Source organism: Acanthopagrus latus, chromosome 24, assembly GCF_904848185.1.
Source record: "Acanthopagrus latus isolate v.2019 chromosome 24, fAcaLat1.1, whole genome shotgun sequence".
NCBI classification, from domain to species: domain Eukaryota; kingdom Metazoa; phylum Chordata; class Actinopteri; order Spariformes; family Sparidae; genus Acanthopagrus; species Acanthopagrus latus.
In genome coordinates, this window is record NC_051062.1 from 7,908,406 (window position 1) to 7,931,980 (window position 23,575).

Consider the following 23,575-nt stretch of genomic DNA (forward strand, 5'->3'; position numbering starts at 1 on the left):
GAAAGGTCTCAGAAACAAAGAGGAGCTCTTTCATCCCCGCCAAACATTCATCACTCCCCCAAACTCTCATTACCTCAGATTTAACTCTAATTATAACGGCACAAAGACGTTGTGCTGTGATTATGAGACCCACAGCACAGCGAGGTCTTGGTAAAATTACTAATAACTAGCAGCTTAAAGCCGGAGGCAAAGTCAAGAATGATGCTCAGGTCATAGCGGCAGTGTTATTACATATTTAACAGAGCATTTAAAGGTCATAAACACTATTTTTGGTAAAATGGAAATGTAGGACTCTGTGTTTTTTGGAGCCAGACCTAAAGGCTAGTGACAAAAAGTCAGTAAATCTTTTTTGCTGCTTTATTTTGATTTATTCTTATTTGTCAGTTATGAGACCTGAATTTTATGGAAGTGCAATACAAAATTGCTGGAAGGATATATGACTATACATTTAGCTATACTGTGGCCTGAACTTACAGTGCCAGAAACAACATACATTGAGAAAACGACATAATTAAAGAAAACAAAGTAATATGATATACGGATTCTTCCTTCCCCTTCCTTCCCCTCATGTTCCTGCACATGAGGTAATGCCCGCGATGGTGGCATGAAGAGTAATTTGAGATAAATGCTTAGGTGAGCATTCTCAGTCCAGATTCAAATGGGGCCCGTGGGAACCTGAGCAACTTTCGTCTCCCATCCACACTTTCCACATATGGAAAACAACAACACATCCCCTGATTTGTCCCTGTGATACACTCGTCCTCTTCTTTTTTTCTGAGGAAAGCGGTGGAGCAGGAAGCCGCTTCAGTTCAGCCCAGGATGTACACGTCCTCTACATGAGTAAGGGACATAAAACTGGAAGACAAAACAGAAAAGAAAAAGCATCAACATCTGCATTGTGGATTAACGTTTAGGATTAAAAATATAGATAAATTGGGGATCAACTCACGCCTCTGAGATGAAGATTCGCGTGGTCCAGATCTGGGGCTTCCTGATGACCGTGTTGGGATGGATCTTCGTGGCCTGCACCATGGCCATGGAGGGCTGGAAGATCACCTCAATCGGGGGCATGGGGGGCTCTTCCATCATCAAGGTGGCCTGGTACTGGTCCAGCCTGTGGAGATCCTGTTTTACAGACTCGACCGCTGTCAGCAACTGTTACGACTACCCCATGCTCTGGTCCGTTGAGGGTAGGTGACACATTCTTCCCTCGCTGTCCAACAAATGTTTCAGTCGAGGGCTCCACTGACATGTAGACTCTCACTGATGTCTATTTGCGTCTCCCAGGCTCCATCCAGATCGTGCGAGGCCTGCTGATGACAGCTCTTTCCCTGGGCATGCTGGGCTTTGTGCTCAGCCTGCTGGGGATGGAGTGCACCTTCATCGGGGGAAAGGACAGATCAAAGTACAAGAAGATCTACGCTGGTGGATGGTGCCACATTATCAGCGGTAATGTCTAGTTTTAATGAGATGACAGCCGGCAGATATATGTGCAACCTGTACAAGTTTTTTGTTTTCTCGTCTCCCAACATGATCTCTCTTCAGGTCTGCTGTCCATATCAGGGTACAGTGTTTATGCACAGTACGTCTCCGTAGAGTACTTCAACCCCGACTTTGACGGACTGAAGTAAGTCAGCAGGCTTGCACGTAACTTTTCAACCTGACCACCAACTTCATTTTTTTCCCCTCACAGTCTCTCTGTTCCGATGCCAACAGGTTCGACCTCGGCACCCCGATCTTCCTCGGCTTGGTCGGCTCATGCTTCCACATGACTGGCGGCTTCTTCTATCTGTGGTCGGTGTGTAAGCCACTCTGTGGGGGAGAGGTCACGTGAGTACACACACACACACACACACACACACACACACACACACACACACACACACGCATGCTGTGCCAGTTGTAACATGTTGCTGGGAGGGTATAAATAACTTGACTCTCCCACTTCCTCCAATAAATACCAGCGTTCAGTGTGCAGATGCTCATTATAGGTACACTCCCTCTCACTTCGTAATATAACCCTGAAGCCACTGGAGTAAACAGAGGTCTGGAAAGGAAGGAAAAAAAACAATGCTGTGGATTAAATTCAACACCAGAAGGAGCTCAGAGACTTTAAATCTACACCAGTGCTGCAAGCTCACTCTCATAACACACCATTTTCCACCTCAAACCTCTTTTACAAGCTAATTTTATATAACTTAAACCAGAACGACATCCTGCTGCAGATAGTGAGAAAGAGCTGCAAACTTATAGGGAAATTATTGATCTTGCTTATGTCAGGTGTCTGGTTTGACTGACAGCTTGACAACAGCTAAGCTGCAACACATATCCAAAGTTGATCCCAAGAAAGAGTTTGACATTTTGGGAAATATGCTTATTTGTTTTCTTGTCAAGTGTTAGATGAGAAGGTCGATACCGCACTTAAGTCTGTGCTCTGAAAATGAAGCTAGAGCTATCAGTGAATTAGCTTAGCATAAATACTGCAAACAAAGGGGAAACGTCTAGCCTGGTCCTGTCCAGATGTAACATAATCCAACTGCAAGCGAGCACTAAGCGCCAGGTAGGCAGATCTTGTTACTGCTAGATTTTGCTAGGCTAGCTGTTTCCTCCTGCCTCCAGTCTGTATGCTAAGCTCGGCTAACAAGCTGCTGGCTTAAAAATGAAAGAATAGATATGATAGTGTTGTTGAAGAACAACCCTGAAATGTTTATAATGCTCTTCTCTTGTTTTTTTTTTTTTTTTTTCAGCATTTTCTTTTCTGGTTTAACATTTTTTGTTATATTAGTTAAATGTTGCCTTAGAGTTTAGCATGCTAGCATTTGCAAATTTGCTCTGAATGCAAAGCAGTGAGTACTGCAGGTATTTAAAGGACCAGTATGAAGGATTTAAGGCCGAAGTGGTATGAAATAGTTATAAATATGTAAGTAATGATTGATATTATATGAGCAGATTCTGGTATTTTTAGACACAACATATAATACTTTGGTGGGAATAAAATAGGAAAATGTCCATTATAAAATATTCAACTGAATAAAACAACAACATTTGAAAAACAAACATTTAAAAACATTGATTGGTCTGTTAGGGGGATTTGTAATGAAGACTCAGCAGTTTTGTCATGTTTGGCAATGAATTCATCTCTCTCTCTCTCTCCAGGATAATCAATGTCCAGCCACTACCAGACCCCAAGCAAACCAAGTCCACCACAGCTCTGTCCACAGTGTCCGGCATCACCTCCAAGACCAAAGTTTCGTCCATTTCCGAGCTGTCGTCCAGGTCTGAGCGCTCAGACGTGTCCGGCATTTCCTCGACATCGGAACGCACATCAAGATCCGGACGCACAGCCAAGTCGGGGCGGTCGTCGAGGACTGGGCAAACCACCAGGTCTGCGGGGTCTGCGGGGTCCAGGTCTGGATCAAGCTCGGGGTCAGGGTCAGAGTCCGGCCTCTCGTCAAGGTCGAGTGTATCAACTTTGTCTGGATCAAGGAGCAGCGGCAGCAGCCGGACGGTGTCATCATTGTCGGGCAGTTCGAGGAGTGAGAAAATGCCGTTCATCAGAAACTCCTATATTTGAATAATTGCGAGACATTGTGTGAGGGAAAAATGTGATGGACTGAGGATCTGATGCTTTTCTATTCAATCATACATCTGTGGTGAAAGCAAATTCAGTGTGTTTTGTATTAATAAAAACTGTCTTGTGTGAACAGTTCTTGCTGTTTCTGTTTATCCTCTATTACATGTTAAAAAGACACAATATGCAGTCACTCAATATAACAAACTGAGGCCCACATCCATTTCTAGCAGAACTGTCGGCCTTTGAAAGACCATTTAGACGACAAATAAAACATTGCTGGGCTGATAGGTCTGGTTGACAGTAAACAGACTTTGCTTTCAAACCTTCACACAAACACACAGGCAGCTGCAGTGAGAGGACTGCAGCCCCTCGGTTCTGATGTGAAACCTTTGTGGCTTTCATTTCTTTTAAATTTCCGGCAGACTACTTCCATTGCGAGGTAAGAGGGCAACAGAAACCTTCACAGGGTCTTCTAACTTTGTAGGTGAAGGATTGTAGACACTTTCAAATCACAGTGAAACCATTTCAGTAACTATTTGGAGTTCACTGGTCGGAGGCTCTTTGTTTGAAAAGATGTCGAGGACACTGGCTCAGATCCTGGGCCTGCTGCTGTGCGTACTTGGCTGGAGCTCTGTTGGAAGCACCCTTGCCTTTGGCCACTGGAGGTAAGCAAATATGTACGGTGGTCCAAAAACGTCAAAACCATTAATAACCAATTTCCATTTTTTTTCCTAGTCTAGTTTTTCTTTTAGAGAAATGCTATTGAGTTGAATTCTGGGAGAAGTAGGACCAAAGTGGGTTTGGAGCTTGATCAGTCTTGATCCAATTTACACCATCACTCTCTGTTTGTGGAAGTGCAATACTAAACTGCTGAACTGCTGTGTGACATACTCCAGACGTATCCTTGTGAGTGAGTACCAAAACTCGCATTGAATGTAGTTTTTGTACTTTCTCACTGGAGGGTGGCCCAGCTGGAGGATCGAGGGGGCTCCCTTATCGTGACAACACCTTTGTACTGGTCTGACCTGTGGAAAGACTGCTATGACAACACACAGTCTGTGGAGAACTGTGTAAACTTCATGGTGCTGTGGAAAGTGAAACGTGGGCACACTGAAAAATAAACTTTTGATTCTGTCAGTCAGTCACAGACATATTCAGCTGGCAGAATGTATGATTTAGATTTGTTCATCTGTTATCAGCATACATCCAGGTGGTCCAGGGGCTCCTGATTTTCGGCCTCTGCCTCGGCTTGACTGGCACGGTGCTCGCTTTTCCTGGGCTCGAGTGCACAAACATCGGCGGAGGGCGGAGAAGTAAAGACAGGATGTTAATTTCTGCCTCTGCGCTGCATCTGGTCGGCTGTGAGTGCGACTTGTTTGGATCTAACAAACCTCTGAGCTTCTCGGAACATCGAACCCACTGGTTTGTCTCTGTTTTTTGTTTTTTTTTCCCCCCATGTGTCATCCGCTCTCCCTCATGCAGGCGTGTCAGGCGTTACTGCTTATTGTTTATATATAAACAGAGTGGTCGGAGCCGTTTTACACAGAGAAGCAGATCCATCAAAAGTGAGGTAATACGTAGCCTCTGAATAACTCTCATGAGAGGGCAAATGTGAGTAAACACAAGACAGAAAACTATTTTAACTGCTGTCTCCTCAGCTATGAAATGGGACCGGCCCTGTACCTCGGCCTGGTCGTGAATTTCCTCATTATCCTTGGCTGTGCTATCCACTGTGTGACTGCGTGCAGCGCTAACCACCCAAAAAGGTTTGTGTACTTGCCACTACACTTGACAGTCGAGTTGACCAAACACTTGCTCATGTATTCCTGCAGGTTCTGACCGGACACAATACTCTCTCTCTGCAGCAGACAGCGCATGGATCCCTTTATCTGTGGGAAAGGAGAAGAGAAACAACTGTATAGTGGGAGAAAACACATCTGTGGACCAGCAAAAATATCCAGAAACGTCTCTCCTTACAAGATGACTTCTGTCGTGACTGTGTAGCTCTTCATTTGATTCATTTGAGCGGTCCAGCTCAGGATGCAGGATGTCAGAAATGCTGAGGTCGAATTGACTCCTACAAAACAAGGCTGATTCAGATACAGCTAATGTTGCTAACATTACAATACCAAAACATCATAATGCCAAAACTGTTAGTGCTTCACACTATGCTTAAAACCTTAGTTCACTTTTATACTAAAAGTCTTACATATTGCACCTTTAACAGTTTCTTTATGATTTTCTTGGCTCCCCCTTTCTGGAATATAACTCAAAACCCTGTTAAGCAAGAGTTTGTGGTAACACTTTATAATAACCATTGTTAATAAATGGTCACTTCATTCTCATTAAACATCAGTTATTATATCATTTCATTGTTAACAGTAAAAACATGTATACAACTATAAACTGAGCAGTAGTTTATTTATAAAGCTGCGACTGCTGTACAATAATTTGTAAATGTTTAATAAATGCTGTGCAGTTCATCTTTAAACACTGAACATGTTTAACTGTTTAATACATTTCTATGAAGACTTTCATTCAAATGTGCAAGTTCAGTTCATGACAAAGGGGAGAGGTCCATACTTTTCTGCATTTGGTTTTAATAAAGTCATAAAAGAAGATATTAGCACATATAACAAATGTATTGATTTGGAAAAAGTTACATGAGTCACCGCCTGAGTGCTGGGAACATGAAGGATGCTTACTGGGCAAAACCATCTGAAAGATAAGATGAGATAGAGACAAACACCAGCAACTACACAGAGGGAGCACTCAGACCAGTTTCACACAGTGAGAAGTTGTTCTAACTCATATGTTACTCAGGACATTCAACCGATTCTCGAGAGTCTTTTATGAACAGAACTCACCATGAAGTACAGGACGGTGGTGATGTACATGGAGATCGGCTGCTTCGTCTCCTGTCTGTGCGGCTGGATCCTGGTGTGCTCCACCCTCCCCACTGAGTACTGGACCTTCTCCGAGGTGGGCAGCATCGTGCTGACCACCTCCAACTACTACTCCAACCTGTGGAAGGACTGCATCTCAGACACCACGGGGGTGTCTGACTGCAAGGATTACCCCTCCATGCTATCTCTGCCTGGTAGGATCATCCGAAAACTTTTTCTGTTTACAGTCTTTTAATTAATTCAAATGACCAGATCAGTTCCATTGATTGATTGATCATTCTTGAAAGTCTTTGTTTACTGCTTGGTAAAAAGGCGCATCAGACAAAAAGTGAATTATCATCATTAGCTTTATGTGGGGGACATTTCTCATAGACAGCTTTAATGAAAGCCATCTTCGTGTTCTAAATATTTAATATCTTATTTTTTTCCAGACAACTTTCCCTTTAATTAAAGGAAAACAAAAACATTACCCCTTCCTCTTAAAAACTTTCACACAGTCCCTCTAATAGTGAATTGAACATAGTCATTTTATTCATTAAAGCTTTGGCTACGTTTAAGTCTCCCCCGTTATCTTTCAGCGTACCTCCACGCCACCAGAGCGCTCGCCGTCTGTGCCGTCATCACCGGCTTCTTCGGAGGCGTCCTCGCCCTCATAGGGATGAAGTGCACTAAAATAGGAGGATCAGAGATTGCCAATGCCAGGGTGACCTTTGCCGGCGGTATAACCTACCTAGTCTCAGGTAATTAAATACGTTCCTTTCAAGGGTCTAACCTTTTGTAAATGTTACACACGCAGGATGTTAAAAGTATATTCTCTGTTAGGATTCTGCGGCATGATCACCTACTCATGGTGGGCCAACAGGGTCATAACAGAATTCTTGGATCCACATTTCAGGGCACAGAAGTGAGTACTTTTGTATTGTTCTCAAAATAGTGATATTAAGAAGCCAGTAATACACACCATAACTCTTGATACCTGCTGTTCAGATTTGAACTTGGAGCTGCTATTTTCATCGGCTGGGGAGGCTCCATCCTTCTCATCTGTGGAGGGACTGTGCTGACGTACTTCTCCGGAAAAGAGGGCCTACCATCGAGGTAGAAATATTTCACTTAAACTGTTTTATTGCCTTTATCATGGATGTATTTCTGAATTTATTTCATGAATCAATATCTATGTCAGCAGTTCTCCAAAGGGGCCACAGAGACCGGCCACTTATGCCACCGCCAGGACCCGACGGACCTACATGCTGCCCGGCTCGTCCAGAGTGACCCTGGTGCCGCCGCTGTTTTATGAAGGCAGGAAGAGCCGGGCAACAAGAGCGACAACGAAGACCGGTCGGACCTTCAGCAGGGACAGCTTTGTCTGAGCTGGAGGTCAAACTCTGAGCTGAGTGTGTGACTCGAAAGACTTTGAAAGAATATTTTGTCATTTTTGGAAACACGCTACTCAGCCTACTCTTTTACTCTCACTGTAAGCATGGTCTCCAGATCTCATCTCTCCAGATTTTGCAATATGTCTGTTATTTTGTTTTCAGACATTCCTAATTTATGGCAGGTTGTTGTCTTTCATCAGAGAACATCAACTGTCTCTTGACCCTTTGATTCCTTTCCCTTCTAGCTGTAGGCTTTGTTGTTTTGAAAAAGGCTCAAAGGTTCAATATAAAAGAGAATAAAAACAATGGATGGTCATAACGCAGCTTGACAACATCAGATCATGTGACACGACTGTTTACAAATCTGTGCAAAATTAAAACATGCCTCATGAATCTTCTGCAGTTCAGTAAAATATTTTAATATGTAGTATATGTGTTGATCTCTGTTGCATGATTGATCACTGGTCAAGATATAACCCTTATGAAGGTAAGACAGTCAGAAATGTCATATGTATGTAATGTAAATAAAGATACATGCTCAGGCATACCTGTTCATATAAATTCATTCAAAAGAGAATACTTATACTTGTATGTCACGACTGACTGTCCTCTTAACCCAGCTGCTGCAAAGCTGTCAGGACAGGAAGCCATCACAGCTGCTGCTCCCAATAAAAACCCAGTTCCTCATATTAAACATCAGTTTCTAGGACGAAGTAGCCAATAAGAACGAAGCACCGATACTGTGGGTTTTATGTCTGCTATCCAACAGCATGTTACTAATAAGTTACACATGGAAGTGCTGTTGGAAGTATTACAATTATTTACTTATAAATGTAAAACTGAAACTAAAACTGTAAAGCTACCAATGTACTTGATTTAAAGTATTCAAAGAGCATTATAATCATGTACAGATATATAAGCACCATTTTAATGTTGTTGGTTGAGGTTAAGGTGCATGTTTTGTTGTAACAGCTTTCAAATAAATGTAGTGCAGTAAAAAGTGAAGTATTTCTCTCAAAATCATATGGATCATTTGCAGAAACAACTAATATGAATTGCTTTAAAAAAAAAAAAGTACTGACCATAAAGTACTGAAAATTAGTTTTCTGCCATTTTGTCAGTAACCTTATGAGATTGTTTACCCCCAAAATGTTAAGACAGCAATGAAAATGTTTTGTTGTAGAAGAAATTCAGTTAATGATTTTTAATATAAAGGTTTGTTGCAGGCTGTTAGCCGACTTGACTCCTTTAAGTCTTGTATTGCTGAAAGTGACGATCATCTTATTAAACCAAAATGTGAAGACACAGTTATTTGACATTTGTTATAAATCACATTTTCAACAATTTACAACTTTGTAATCCACAAAGAAATCTTTTATTTGTATAAATATTTTCTTTTAAAAAATCACATCTCATTGCTCCATTTGACACATGAGGACGTTATAAAATTTGATATACAAAGCTTTTACACAAGCTACATATAGTGTCTCACAGGGGTTATATTTCATTGAATATACAAAAAACAAAATCTATTTCAAAACACTGAAAGGGTCTAAGGCAAGGAAAGAAGAATTGGCACAAGGCGCGAGGTGAGACTACTTGATTGGAAAACCATTTGATAACCCTTTGTGAAGTATTGCTGTGTCTGTATTATAGCATCCATATGATAAAAGTATAAAACATGGCTACTTAGTGAGGTCTTTGTGTCTGTGCGTCACCTGATCAGCTGTAGTGTTAACTGTATTTATTGCTAATGTCCTCGGAGTCGCTGATGTCACTGAGGGAGCAGAGGCTGCTCTTCAGGGTGCTTCCTGTTCCAGCTTCTGTCAGACCTGTCGGAGGCAAGAGGGCAGAGGTGTTAACTAGAACACAGCTAAGACTATAATCATGGCAACTTACTGTAAAAATCTATATACACTCCAACATATCCTGAATCAACTGACCTGACTTGGGAGCCTTTCCTGTGGAGGTTCCCCAGACGCTGGTGCTGGGTGAGTCCAGGCTCTTCCTCATTGGTCCAGATCCCTGAGCTGGTTTGGACACTTCCTGTTTGTCCTCTAATGAGGAGACCAACCAATCACTGCTCTCCTCGAGATCTGTGTACTGTCACCACATAAACAAACATCGGGATTTTTATTTCATAATAACATCAAATGGGCCAACAACACTGTACACCAAAGCTGTGAGCGAGTCTCACTGTGAGGTCCTGAACCTCGTCCTTTCTCTCTGGTAGGATGCTGATGCCCCCTGCTGGTTTCTTCACTGCTCTCCCTGCAAACTGCTTTTCCATTTTTCTGGCCAGGTCGTTGATTTTATTCTCTAAAAAGAAACAATAAACAATAAACACATGGTCTCAGTTATATATTTTATAGACTCAAGGCCATGTTAGCAGTAGCACCTGGCAGGAAGAAAGTGCAAACATAAATTACTGTAACAACTGTGATATAGTTTCAGATTAACAACAGACTGGGGACACAACACTACAGGTAATGAGGGTACACTTTTTAACTAATACAAATCAACTAGATGAAAAAAATGTGTGAGTTGTCATGAACCAAAATAAGTGTGACAGAAGTATTGAAAATGATCTAACATGTAACATGTACAGATAATGCACCACTGACCTTTCCCAAAGCTTCTCTTCTCCACATTGCCATTCTGGTCTTTGTGAGTCTGAAGCTGTTTTGGGTCGATCTCCTGCAGCTCGCTGACGTCCGACCAGTCGTCATCCTCGTCGCTCTCTATCTTTGTGACTACCGTCTTGGTGACCCTGCCCGCTGTCGCTGTCCCTGGGGCTGGCTGCTGGTTGGAGAGGAAAGAGTGTCTGGCTGGAACCTGCCTGGCCTGAACTGGTGAGGCTTTGCTCGGTCTGATCTGCACCGGTGTCGCCTGGTTTGGTCTAGACTGTGGCGACTTGCCCCTCTGCTGTTTTATGGGCTGTTCTTCCTCCATGTCTGAATCTTCTTCTTCAGATTCCTCATCTGAACTGAAAGGAGGGGTCCTTAAAGGATCACAGAAAAGGGGTTTTACTCATTACTCAACCTTTTTGTTTTTCTTCTATCAAATCTATGAAAAAAAATAATGTTAACAGTCTGCTAACATGTCTCCTTTACCTGGGGGTGTAGCCCCTCTGAACGGTCTTGCTGTTAGGTGTAGACATCTTGGGCTGGACGGTGGTCTTGGTCCTCGGTGCCGGTTGGGGGGTCTTTGGCTGTTTGACTGCAGGTCCGGACGTCACCTGTGTCGCTCTGGATGGCAGGCTGCTGGAGCGAGGGCGGATCTGTAACACTGCGCAGATCAAACAGGTCGTACAAACACAGTTAGCGGATCAGTCGCTGACAGCTTAAATCAGCTTAAACAAGCTCTCACAGATAACAAGGATGATGTTGGACACACTCGCACACAACTAATTACAAGCTGCTAATGCAATATCGGCTGATGACAAGCTAGCCGAATTTCCCTGAAGGACTATGTAGTGCAGGCAGCAAGATGATCTCATGTGCTCAGAGGCTGTTGGATGACTCACCTTGAACCGATTGTCTGGATCTGGTCTGTGACTCAGGAGCAGGGTCGCTGCCTCTCCTCTGAGCACCCAGCTTCTGCACCACAGTGCCGACAATCTCCTCACGCTGGCGCCAGTAGCTGGGCTTCCCCTTTGCGAAGCTCTCCCGGTCTGAATGCACCTTGGCCAGGATGGAAGTGAGCTCTTTGTTCTTCAGACCGCTCTGATCCTGAGGAAAGGTAAGGGGAACAATGGTTACATGACAGAACATTTAAGAGTGTTATCTTTTAGATTGAATGCTGTGCAACACTTACAGGCTTGACTCCGAGTTTCTCCAGTTTCCTAATAAGAGACTGCTCCATATCCGGCCGCATTTCTTTCTTGATGCTGGTGTTCCTTTTCAGAGTCGCCCTCTGCTTCTTCTCTGGTGCGGGCTCAGGCTTCCTCTCAGAGAAGCTGCTCGAGTCTGTTAAAAAAAAAAAAAACACCACTAAATCAGCCATTTCTGGAAAATTAGGCTCCAAATACATTGGGGGGGGGGGGGGAATGAGCATGCATTTGCCAATTTTCACAGCAAGCTCCATGCTAAAGGCTCAGACTGTGGAGGGGCAGGCAGAAGAGGAGAACATCTACAGGTGTATTTGCCACAAACAAGGCAAAAAGATGATGGATGGATGTGAAGACCAGTGATACGCGTACGGCAGGCATCACAGAATGATTCCAAAAAGCGCTCTCGTACTAGGAGCATGCCGCTCATGTCAGTTTCGTCACTTCAATAAAAGACTGCCCATGACAGACTGATGCATCCATGCAGACAGCATGCAGTCAATCATTTTATTGTCTATTTTACCTTTCTCCTCTTCTGACAGCTCCTGTATAGGATCCAGCTTAAGAGCAAAGACTGGCTCTTCTAATTGGACAGCACGCAGGGTCAAAGGTGATTGGAAGTCAGATAAAATATGTGTTAAAAGAGGTGGAGGAGGGGGAGGATACTAATGTGATGAAAGCACATGCTCAGCCTCTCTGGGAGTGGCAATGTTGTTATTTTCCTAATTTTCTTAGGACGACTGCCCTCTGGTAACTTACCAAGTATGACTTTCTTTGGTTTCAGCTCTGGAGCTGGTGCACTGACAATGACTGAAAAACAGAGAATAAGTTTACACACTGGAATCAGACATGCAGTCTGCTTTCATCAAACACTGAAACTCTGATGAAAAGTGTAAGGAATGGGGAGGAATCCATACCTGGCACTTCCACGACTTTGGTGGGTGGGTTTGAAGAAATATTCCTTATCTGTAAGAAGAAAATAGCATCAATTGGTTCAAGAAACTTGAAATTAAACCCTTCTTCTAATGTCTGCTCAGCCTTTGAGAGAATAATTTACATTGTCACAACAGAAGATTATATTAATTTATCAGTTGCAGCCTTAGTTGTGTTTGGTAAATACATATTCTACAGGTTGATGGCTTTTATTGTGAAGCAGCCACAGGAAATGCAATGATGTATCATCGCAGTCTACATTGCTGGGATCATTTCACAAAAATATTTTGCAAAACAAAACAAAACGTGATAGATTTTTGTCAAATAATCTTTCTTAAATACCGCCTGGAGACATGGACACAGTTATTGACTGACCTGTTTATCAAAACCTTCTGGGACCAGTAGTATAAAACTGCACCTGTAGTTGCTACTAGTAAGCAGAACTGAAATCTTAATGGCTTTAACCTTAAAAGAAAATTAATGTGAGTGTGTGGCTGACTATTTTCCTGTCAAGTGTACAGTATCATCATGTCTCAATACAACACAATCTGAGTCCATGTAGCATATACAGGATATCCTGAACAAGGGCTGACCCTCCGCCTCACTTCCTCTCTCGACATAATCACACTGAGCTGTGACGGCAGCGTGAGTGTGTGAATCAGCGCTAACCTGCTCCCTCTGAGCCTTTATGGCTTGCTCCTTCTCCTGCAGCCTCCTCCCCATCTCCTGCTGAAGCCTCTGGCTGCGTTCCTGGTGCTCTGACACAGACGACTGCATTCTGCTCAGCTCGTTCAGCAGCTGGAAGACGACAGGACGGGGATGCATTTTCCAATGGGCTGATTTCTCACAAAGGCTTGTTGAATATTCACTTACTGATTCAGTACTAAAACCTACCTGATTCTTTTCAGACTCGTGTTGAGCCTTTATGTCCTGAAGCCTGGATTCCCACTTTTTATCCTAAAAGAGAAGATGTTTGCACTCAAAATAACTTCATCCACCTGTTAGTTTTAAAACAATATCCATCCTCTACACTGACCTGTTTCTTCATTTGCTGTTCCAGCTTGTGGATGGCTTGTATCTGCATCTCTTTGTAGTTGTCCACATCTCTCTCCGGCTGCGAGTGAACAGGGCTGGCTGATTTTTCATGCTTGGCTGTCAGATTCTGATTTGCTTCCTGTGCGTGGATAAACCCGAAATGAATGTCATGTAAATAAACACTATTCAAAGGCCGCTGAGGGGACTATCTCAATATCATTTTCGTACTATCTCAGTATCATTTTCGTACATTGAGAGCCTGAATATTTCGGCTGTACAGAAATTCCATCTCTCTGCGTATGCCATCCCTGCTGTCCTCTATCTTTCTGTCCATCCGCGCCATCTCCTCAGCCTTAAAACGGTCCATTTCTCTCTGCAGGTCTTTGTGGAGAGACTGCTGCTCTTTTTCCTGGAATCACAACAGAAACCACAAAGGACACATAAATAGGTCAAGGCCTCAACTATAATTTCAACAACACTACATCTGCTGATTATTAATCTGAAAAATTAAAAAATTTAATTATATCACAGAGCCTTAAGATAAACTTTTTAAACTGCTTGTTATGCACAACAAACAGCTGTAAACCCAAATATGTTCCAGCAACGGTCTGGTTGTCCTACCTGAGCTGCTTTAGCTTGCAACTCCTGCTTCTGCTGAACAATCTGCTCTTTCAGACTGCCGATCTCCAACTTGAGGCTTTCAATCTGAGATTGCTTCTCGCTGTCTGAACGCACCTCTGAAGGGGGGTAAAACAAGAACAAAAAGACATTGTGAAAGATATTTTATAAATAACGATATAATGCGAGTAAATGTTTCATTTTTCAACTGCAAAATGGTCTTCATTAGTACCCATCTTTTCCCTGATTTATCTGATTCCTACCTTCATTTCATGCATTACCATACTCTCTGTCCCTCAAATCTTTCTCTCTGACTGGTTGACTTACGGATCTCATACTCGTCAGGGTGGCGGCGTTGCATGTGATTCTGGAGAAAAGAGGCATTGAGGAAGGTTTTATCACACTGCAGACACTAAAACAAAGAAACAAACAAAAGACTGGTATTAGTATGTCACCCTGTACATTCTTGAAAAGGGGAGCCAAGTGTTAAATATGGCGACTAAAACTCTTGGAGGAAACAGGAGACAATTAGATTAGAATTAGATTAGGACAATTTAGATTACCTGTAGTATTGACGAGATGCTTTTCTGAATTTTACAATGAGTCAGACTTCACTCAGCATTTTCATAAGATTATATAACAGCTCCAATGTTTTCAATTTAACATTTCACCCTTATTGTATATCAAAAATCAAATCAGACACCTTTTCTGGCAATACATTTGGTCACTGGGACGTTTTTTTTTATCACGGCATTGGTTGCAAGGCATAAAGTTAGCATAAAGGCTACACAATCAAATATTGAGCAGAGTGACACAGTGACACAGAACAGCATAATTCCAAACAGGAGAGGGCTACTTCTGCCACATGGTTTGGGTATGAAAATTCTGATACAGGCTGTAGATTCTAGTCCTATATTCTGGTTGCATTATAATTGGAAAAAAAAAGTTCTGCGTACCCTTTTAACATTTCATACATTAGCATTTTAAATTTTGTAACAAACTTAATTGAAATCATACAAAAGTTATAAACAGGAGAACAATAATTCAACCAAAAGTATCTTAAATTTGTTGAGTATAATTAAACATTTTATTTTTTAAAACAATGATTGTATATAGTCATTTTATATATATTATTTATGTAAAAAAAAGTTCTTTATTATAGTATGTACCTGGATATGAAAGGACCTATATGTGGTATGAGAAAGAGAGAGCCTTTAATTCAATCCCACAATGCAGTTATAACACAAATTAATGATAATTGGGAGAGTGAAAAACCCCATAACTACTGGGTGTCCATTGTGTAGGGACCACTGAGCAGTGAGTGACTGATTAAATGAGGTTGGGGACAAAGCTCCAGTCAACATTAAGACTGATTAGGCTCCAACAGGAGCATCCTTTGAGTTTAGGCATGTGTTTCCCAACAGACAGATAGCGTGAATGATTTTGATTTGCTCCCTGCGGCAAGCGTCACCACACTACCAACTAAAGAAGATACTGCACAGAAACACAGACACACATCACACGCTACATTTAACCCTGCCGCTCAATGCGCCTGTGACTTCATTCAATGTTAAACCTGCTGCCACTGATATCTTGTCGCACCATATGGTAGGGATGATTAAAAGGCAGACACGTGACCAGAGACGTGTGCCACTGCAACTACATTAATATTTGAAGTAACCGTGGAAATCGAGAGGAAAATTAAATTAGTCTTCAAAGAGTGTGTTTATTCAGGAGTGACATGAACATTAGCTATGACCAACAACAAATGCCAAAGGTCCTCGAAGGACACAAACTCATGGCTTGTCTATCAATTATTGAGCCACCTCTGTTAGCTGAGCTTCTGGCGCACACCTAGCAACCACATGCTGTCATGACACACTATATCTGTTGCCTTGGCAACCGCTTGGCCAGGTCAGCGGCAGCCTTGAAGAACGGGGGTTTGATTTTTGATTGGTGCCATAAATAACCTCAAAGAGACCTTATTTACAGGCACATTTACAGATCAACCAGCAGTACTAATACACCTAAATATCTTCAAAATCACAAAAAGGAACTAAATGCAGCACAAGGACGCGTACATATGAGTGTGGGGGATGTGAGTGTCAGCCAGTCATCTTGATTACGACTCTTGTCACCCTTTTGTAAGTGGATTAAAAAAAAAACTAATTGCCACCACATGACACCATCTGTTGTGCAGCTTGAAATCCTTCTCCTCCAGTCTGAAAACAAAGCTCATTATAATCATACCAAAACAACACAGCCACGGCAGGTTTTCCTGTAAATTAGAACCATTATTAGAAGCGAATTCTGTCAAGCCTCCCCTTTTCCCTCCATGTGTGATGCACAAAGCCGGAGCTGTGAATAGATCTTGGGAACAATGACAGAGAGGGGGCCCTGAGGACGAGGAGGAGGAGGAGGAGGAGGAGGAGTGAAGGGGGTGGGGGTGATGGAGCGAGCCGTCTGCTTGCCATACATATGTGAAATGCAAATGTGTAACCGATAACCCCCCGGAGAGTGAGCGTTTAGTGTCTCAGCAGTACCTTCTGGCTGCTGAGGATTCGTGGCGCGAGCATCGACTGCTGGGTGCGGATAACCTTCCTCCTCTGCTTGAGCTCGGCGGTCAGCGCCTTCACCTTCTCCTCCTGCTTCTTCTGCTGAGCCAGCAGCTGCTCGCGCTCCTTGCCGGCCGCCACCAGCCTCTCCTCTGCCGCATGCAGATTGAGGGTGAGGAATTCCTGGCAATGGAGGAGCCACTCCACGGTGAGTTGGGCCAGCCGCAGGAGTTTCACCAGAGCCGGGTCCACGGGGCTCTGGCACCGCTGGCATCGCTCCCCGTCCAAGCTGCAGAAGGTCACCGTGCTGATGTGCTCCTGCAGTGCATCCACATCCAGCTGGCTCACCACCAGTTCTATGTCCACGGCATTGATTCGCCGCCAGTCCACGCTCTCCCTCCGTGGACGGAACTTGAAAGGAAGGAGGACGGAGGCTCCGCTCGATGGAGTCATGCCTGGTACAGGCACAGAGTGCTGGCTGATCGGGGAATTCAGGAGCGATGGGATCCCTGCTGATGAGTGGGTCCCCTGGGTGTCACTGGAGTATGGGTAGTAGGCTCCGTCGTGAAATGGCTGTAACAAAGAGAGATTTTTTTTTTTAAAGAGATACAATACAAACAATTCACGTGAGCATCAAATCCATAAATCACACAATCACAAGAAGAGAGAATGAAAGAAAGAAGAGAAGCAGCAGGGATCTGCTCCAGCGAGGTAAAACAGCACAGCACACAGACTCCAACACCACCGATCTCCATCTACCTATAACGCTGTCTCTGTCCTGACGTAGCCGTGCTCTCCTTACCATCTTCGGCTGATTTCGCCTTATCGGGGAGAAAGAAATCGAGGACCCGTCGCTCCTCTCCTCTCCGGTTCCGCCCCCTCTGCAGGCAGCTCAACGCGACAACGAGGCTGGGCGTCCGCCACGTTACCATGGAGCCCGAGCCGAGCGTCCCCGGGAGAGGAATGTTATCAAAACACTGCGAGCAATCAGCAAATGTTTCCCCACAGTGTGTGGAAGACGAGTTGTGGTCCTGTGGGAAAGACATACATACATTCACCAGCTTATTCTGTGGGTATGAATCGACTTGAGCAGGCGTGTAAAAACACATGAAAAGCAGCATAACTTACCTGCAGCGAGGATGTTTAAAATGGTCTCCTTGCTAACACCAAACGCAGCTAGCGTTCATCTCCTGGCATTACGTTCCCGAAACAATCACTTCATGTCGGGGCAAGCTTATTATCCCCCTTGCTTGACCTCAACCTAAACAAAGGCACACATGCTTGAACTTGTCTGAGCAGCCGTTAGACTCCCAGTTCAGAAAATATGGAGCCTTTCCCCTCAGTCTCAAGTAACGTTAACTAGCTTACGATGGCTCACGTAGTTCAAACCTCTACTTGGCTAACGGACATCTTTCAGTGAACTTTAAACCACATAAACCAGAATTATACATCACCAGCTATTATGACTTTTAAATATTGAGTTATATATCGCATAAGGCTATTAAAATAACTTACCGAGGGGTTTGTGTTATAAATTCATACGCTTTTGAAAAGTTTTCAGACGACGGTACCCCGGTCCATTTGAGGGTGACGTAGCTGCTGGTCTCCACATTCCTAAATCCCTGCTCAAAAAAACAGACCGCCGTGAAGCTCGGGAGAATCAACGGGACTTCCGGCAAATACCTTCAAAGTAAAACAAGGGCCAACTGAATGAAAATGAATGGGTATGTTACTGTCATATGAACAACCAGATAGGTGAGGGGGGAAATAAATTAGGTTGAAACAAAAATTAAAGAAAGTACAAAGGCAAAATGAGCTAACCAAGACGACAATTGTGACAATAAACACCACATTTAAGGAACATCTTCTTAGGTTGGGTCATTTTAACATACAGGCAAAGGTGATTTAATCTAGTACATTTACACGTGGATGGGAAATGTTCCCAAAGAGGACAGTGTATCATTTTGTCACCTTTAAAAGAAATACAAATGAAAATAAAATGACGGAATTAATACTCAATGCAGTCTGATTTTTTTTGCAATGCACCTGTATTTTTGAGTTTATTTAGTTCTTCTTAGAAAGGGATAAGTGAGAGCCAAAATGGACACAAAACAAAACGTCATGCAGTTTCAATATTGGAAAAAAGACAGTTTTTAAGGACAGTAAATCCAGTAGTGACAGAAGTATTTAGATACCATGTCTTTATATCATTTATTTCCCCTATTTTTGTATTCAGCTTTGCTGCTGCAATTACCACATTCTATTTTGGCACACTTTCATCTTATTTTGCAGTCTATAAGACCGGAGGCCTATAAAGCTGTGAAAACGCTCGGGGGGCAAGTTTACCAGCTAAACAGGAAGCACATGTACCATTCCGAAAAAGAAACGATTAATTTCAATCCGTGTCAGTACTGCATGGAGACTCTCCAGGAGCGAGTCAGGCCAGCCCTGTGATTTACGAGCGATGCTGCTCATTTCCGGTGAGATGTGGCGGACTTGACGCTGCTCGCGGTGAGAAGGAGAGAGAGAGGCGGGGGAGGGAGAAGCAGACTGCGGGGATTCGAAGCGGGGAGTCCGGGGAGAGGGGTGAGGTTGTCCCACCTCTTCAGTCGATGGAAACCCACTAGCCGAAGCGTTGGAAACACGTTGAACCATTGAAGAAACCATAAGCACAACGGAAAGGAAGGAGGGATGTAAGTGAATTGTTCAACAAGTTTAGCATATAGTGCTGTTCTTGTGTGAGAGCTCCCCCCTGTGGTGAAAATATTAATGACCTTCTGTTGTGGAATTGGCAGTGTTGGATATTACTCAGAACTTCTGCTTAAGAAAAAGGAATGACACAGAAGTACTCCATCACCAAAATGTACAATTTTGCTTATAATATGAAAGTAAAACCACATGTTAAGCAAAAATATGTCTTCTGTGACTGATATGCTTATATATATATATATATATATATATATATATATATATATATATATATATATATATATATATATATATATACACACTATATTGCCAAAAGTATTCACTCACCCATCCAAATAATTGAAATCAGGTGTTCCAATCATCTCCATGGCCACAGGTGTGTAAAAGCAGGCACCCAGGCATGCAGACTGTTTCTACAAACATTTGTGAAAGAACAGGTCGCCCTCAGGAGCTCAGTGAATTCCAGCCTGGTACTGTGCCACCTGTGCAACACGTCCAGCCGTGAAATTTCCTCGCCCCTAAATATTCCACAGTCAACTGTCAGTGGTATTATAATAAAGTGGAAGCGACTGGGAATGACCAACTGAGAGCCAGGCCTTCCCGTCCAACATCAGTGTGTGACTTCCCAAACGTGCTTCTGGAAGAACGGTCAAAAATTCCCATAAACACTCCTAAACCTTGTGGAAAACCTTTCCAGAGGAGTTGAAGCTGCAAAGGGTGGACCGACATCTCATTAAACCCTACGGATTAAGAATGGAATGTCACTTAAGTTAACATGCGAGTCAATGCAGGTGAGCGAATACTTTTGGCAAAGTGAATGTACAAGGTACACAGGTCGGGAATGGAAGTAAACTGATAATGATTCATTATTGAGTCGTTGAGAACGGGTAGGAATAAATAAATGTATACTTCTTTTCCTAGGTATATCAATGTGCAAGCTGCTACTTTTAGGTTCCCAACCCAGGGGTCTGATCCCTCTGCAGGGTCACAAGATAACTGTAGAGGGGCCTGAGATTCTTAACTGGATAGAAAAAGAGACAAAAACACTAAATTCTGCAACAAAATTTTTAAGCTTTTGCATGATCTTTACTTTCTGGTAACACTTTATAATAAAATACTTAATAAGAAGAGAATAATCTTCAATGATCGATGTTAATTACTGAATAAACAAACTGACCTTAAAGGACAGCGTTTACTTTGTTTATATGTGGCGGACCCTGCCACCTGTCTAGCGTCAGACAGTGTTCTGGGACCTTATTTTATTACAGCTTATTTATTCACTTATTGAAAGAACACATATTTCTGAGTTTGTACTATCACCATGCCAATGTTGTAAATATTAGATTTCGGAGTTTCTGAATTTCTTTTCCAAAACTACACCGTGCGCCTTAAAATTGTAAGCGCACAAGTGAAATACAGGTGCTCTGTTATGTTCCATTATTATATTGTAAGTGGTCTTGAAATCAAGGTTAGTAGAAGGATAACGTGTTTTTTAAAAGAATTCTCTCAGAGGCTCAGAGTGTAGAAGTACTTACTAAGAGCTTTTGTGGAGTGTGAGGTTAAAGTTAAACCAAATTACACAAAAACACATTTTATCACAGGTGGGATTTTTTTTTCATTTTTTTTAATGATTTTGCTGAACACGCCATCCAGCATCTGAGCTGTGCACCGGTACCATCCTAACATGTGCATTATTTCACCAACGGAGGTCAGTAGAGATCTGATCTCGGCTCAGCAGGCGCCGTGGCTTCATGATGGAGGAGTGATGGTGAGTTTTCCCTCCGGTCCTCCCTCACTGTCAGAGGAGATGCTGCCTACCCGCTGCTGTGATGGAGGGGAGCTGCAGGAGGCGACACAGCCCTTCGCTTTAATGGGGAGCCTGGGCACAGCGGGGTGGATCCTCCTCGCGGCCACTTGCACATGCACCGCCTGTGCTCGAGGATCAGTCTTAAAACTGCTCCTCGGATGTTTCTTTTAAGCATGAGATTAAAGAATGATTCTCATTCAAGACAATGCAGATGCTTGCACTGCGCTTTTAACAAAGTGAAACACGGCCCGGGGATGAGAGGTTTTATTCTTGACATCACACACGCTGTCAAGAAACAACCCGCACGGGCACATCCAAGCCTGTTGAACTCTCCATCAGAGTCCCAGCGCTGGAAGTCGACCACTATGTGCCATTTCCCCAGCCGCTCCCCAGGCAGCCTCAGTCGACTCCTGATAAATAGAGATTTTAATTCCTCCAGACAGGACCTGTGACTGTCAGTGTAGCCCGAGGCGGCCAGGGGAGACTGGTCTCCTCTCAGGCGGTGTCCTGGTAAAGACAGGCAGTTCTCACCAGTGGCATCACAATGAGGCGGTGAGGTTCAGCTGTAGGACAAGATGCTCATGTGCTTGATTCTGGACCCTCGAAAAGCTAGACTCATTTTCCTTCCCTCACTGTAGCCTCCAGGCCAGAGTTATGATGTTTGCTTGGAAATAAAAAAAAATCCACAGTGTTTGATAAGAGTTTAGCAGAGCGGGAGACACACACACACACGGGTAGAGAAGTTGCGGCGTTGCATTAGTCATGCAGTAAAAAGGAGCAGGGGTGTGTGGAGGAAGAGGAGCGGACCTCTCGAGATGAGTAAGCACAGCCCTACACTCAATTTACTGCTTGATTTATGAGTTCATTTCCTGCGCGGAGTTCTCAGCGGGGGTGAGGTGGTATATCTTTCCCACTATAGGTAGCGGTGGCTCCACTTCCCAATCCCCCATGAGACCTACTCTCGCCACTCTAGGCCTTAGTGGGACTATAAATAATGGCCGCTGTAACAAGTACATATTGAACACAGAGAGGAGAGGATGCCGAAAAACATCTTTATTCATGAAGGGGGGTTCTTATCGTCCCCTGCAGAGGACGAGGTGGACCCGGACCACTCTGCGTGCTGAAGCGGCGCGTACAGTTGTACTTACTGTATTTATGCTTGCAGTTTAGCATCGTGAGATCGTTTGGAGAATGATCAAGAGGTGAAACGAGACCTTTGACACGGTTGTTTTTTTCTGTCTGAGTGAGTGCGTGCACCGGCTGTTTTATAAATCAAAGAGAACTGCATTCAAATGTAGTGACTTTGTCTTTTAGAGCGGTTTAAAAGGAGAGGCGGATGACGAGGAGGGCTCCGGAGGAACAAGAACTCTTTAAAAACCTGCATGAGTGATTCTGTAAGGAGAAAAACTACGTAAGATGTACAATGCCTAAATCAAACAAAATGATAACGTGAAATAATATATATATGCAAATTTTAGCTTAAACTTTCAAAAATGATCTATTTGAAGGAATAACAGCGTTGATGTTACATCAAAAACATCTACGTACTGTGTTGCAGAGACATCCAATGAACATAGCATGCTAACTAGCTAACTGACTACCTGCATGCAAAGCTCCTGTGCTAGCAGTGTAAACACCAAGATCCCCTCCTCCAGTAGTCTAACTAGCTGCATGGCTAACTGAGCTTACAAGCTAAAGGCAGTCTGGATGTGTAGAATACAGTTTGCAGCAGTTAGCAGTTTGGAGTGGGAATTCAACAGGTGGTGAATTCTTACATATTGCACCTTTAAACTCCAATCAGAGTGGTTAAAAGTTCAGTGGTTAGAAGTTCAGAATCTCCCCATACCATCCGTTTGCCGGGGACACGTTTAGATTTGGAGACAGGATTAATGACTTGTAACTATCGACTAGCTGTATCATCCCCTTGGATGTATTCTCAGAACTGGACACAGGGGGCCAATCTGTCTCCATCCAGTTATGTAAACTGATCCCATCAGCCAGAAAAGTTTTCTAGCTTCCAAGTATCCCTTTCAGGTTGTACAAAGTTGCCTGCTCCACTGTATCCAGCTTTTTTAACACATCTGTGGGTTTAACAGAGGAGGATAAGTTCATGCTGACAGATGTCAACAAGGTAGATAGCTATTTCCTTAATAACTTTGTTTTCTGTGTTGTGATTTGATTCAAATCAAATGGAAGGTTATTTAAATTAAGACACAATAGATGCATACATGAAAAA

General features: G+C 43.2%; 4 protein-coding genes and 1 long non-coding RNA gene across 12 annotated transcripts; 3 read left to right on the forward strand and 2 right to left on the reverse strand.

Moving 5' to 3' along the window:
• Nucleotides 1-343: 343 nt before the first annotated feature.
• Nucleotides 344-3,369, reverse strand: LOC119015075. The gene is made up of 4 exons (XR_005073176.1): nucleotides 3,235-3,369; nucleotides 1,962-2,047; nucleotides 950-1,812; nucleotides 344-855 (listed from the first exon to the last, which is right to left on the reverse strand). It is a non-coding gene; the product is annotated as an uncharacterized LOC119015075 (long non-coding RNA).
• On the forward strand, nucleotides 956-3,574 carry LOC119015073 (claudin-10-like). Its single transcript, XM_037090693.1, has 5 exons — nucleotides 956-1,190; nucleotides 1,288-1,449; nucleotides 1,546-1,627; nucleotides 1,717-1,830; nucleotides 3,157-3,574. The coding sequence occupies exons 1-5, from the start codon at nucleotides 959-961 to the stop codon at nucleotides 3,572-3,574; spliced, it is 1,008 nt and encodes a 335-aa protein (XP_036946588.1). The 5' UTR covers nucleotides 956-958.
• On the forward strand, nucleotides 3,571-6,231 carry LOC119015072 (claudin-10-like). Its single transcript, XM_037090692.1, has 6 exons — nucleotides 3,571-4,239; nucleotides 4,536-4,675; nucleotides 4,774-4,935; nucleotides 5,057-5,144; nucleotides 5,233-5,340; nucleotides 5,440-6,231. Exons 1-6 carry the CDS (start codon nucleotides 4,148-4,150, stop codon nucleotides 5,576-5,578), a joined length of 729 nt encoding a protein of 242 aa, XP_036946587.1. The 5' UTR covers nucleotides 3,571-4,147; the 3' UTR covers nucleotides 5,579-6,231.
• Nucleotides 6,232-6,237: 6 nt separating this feature from the next.
• On the forward strand, nucleotides 6,238-9,124 carry LOC119015070 (claudin-10-like). 2 transcript variants are annotated; one of them, XM_037090691.1, is made up of 5 exons: nucleotides 6,238-6,674; nucleotides 7,059-7,220; nucleotides 7,303-7,384; nucleotides 7,468-7,575; nucleotides 7,664-9,124. In XM_037090691.1, the coding sequence occupies exons 1-5, from the start codon at nucleotides 6,443-6,445 to the stop codon at nucleotides 7,845-7,847; spliced, it is 768 nt and encodes a 255-aa protein (XP_036946586.1). In that variant the 5' UTR covers nucleotides 6,238-6,442; the 3' UTR covers nucleotides 7,848-9,124. The 2 variants fall into 2 exon arrangements, with proteins under 2 accessions (XP_036946586.1, XP_036946585.1); XM_037090690.1 differs by having other exon boundaries at nucleotides 7,661-9,062.
• Nucleotides 6,595-18,486, reverse strand: dzip1 (DAZ interacting zinc finger protein 1). 7 transcript variants are annotated; one of them, XR_005073169.1, is made up of 22 exons: nucleotides 18,339-18,486; nucleotides 17,952-18,084; nucleotides 17,626-17,854; nucleotides 16,812-17,396; nucleotides 14,596-14,680; nucleotides 14,272-14,387; nucleotides 13,901-14,059; nucleotides 13,652-13,789; nucleotides 13,510-13,572; nucleotides 13,285-13,413; nucleotides 12,600-12,648; nucleotides 12,442-12,492; nucleotides 11,670-11,821; nucleotides 11,380-11,584; nucleotides 10,967-11,141; nucleotides 10,478-10,854; nucleotides 10,051-10,172; nucleotides 9,797-9,956; nucleotides 9,572-9,685; nucleotides 7,457-7,564; nucleotides 7,064-7,148; nucleotides 6,595-6,635 (listed from the first exon to the last, which is right to left on the reverse strand). XR_005073169.1 is itself a non-coding variant. In XM_037090687.1 (19 exons), exons 3-19 carry the CDS (start codon nucleotides 17,626-17,628, stop codon nucleotides 9,588-9,590), a joined length of 2,622 nt encoding a protein of 873 aa, XP_036946582.1. In that variant the 5' UTR covers nucleotides 17,629-17,854; nucleotides 17,952-18,084; nucleotides 18,339-18,486; the 3' UTR covers nucleotides 9,210-9,587. The 7 variants fall into 7 exon arrangements, 4 of the variants coding, with proteins under 4 accessions (XP_036946582.1, XP_036946580.1, XP_036946583.1 ...); XR_005073168.1 differs by lacking the exon at nucleotides 6,595-6,635 and having other exon boundaries at nucleotides 6,984-7,148; XR_005073167.1 differs by lacking the exon at nucleotides 6,595-6,635 and having other exon boundaries at nucleotides 6,984-7,148; nucleotides 7,442-7,564.
• Nucleotides 18,487-23,575: the final 5,089 nt, after the last annotated feature.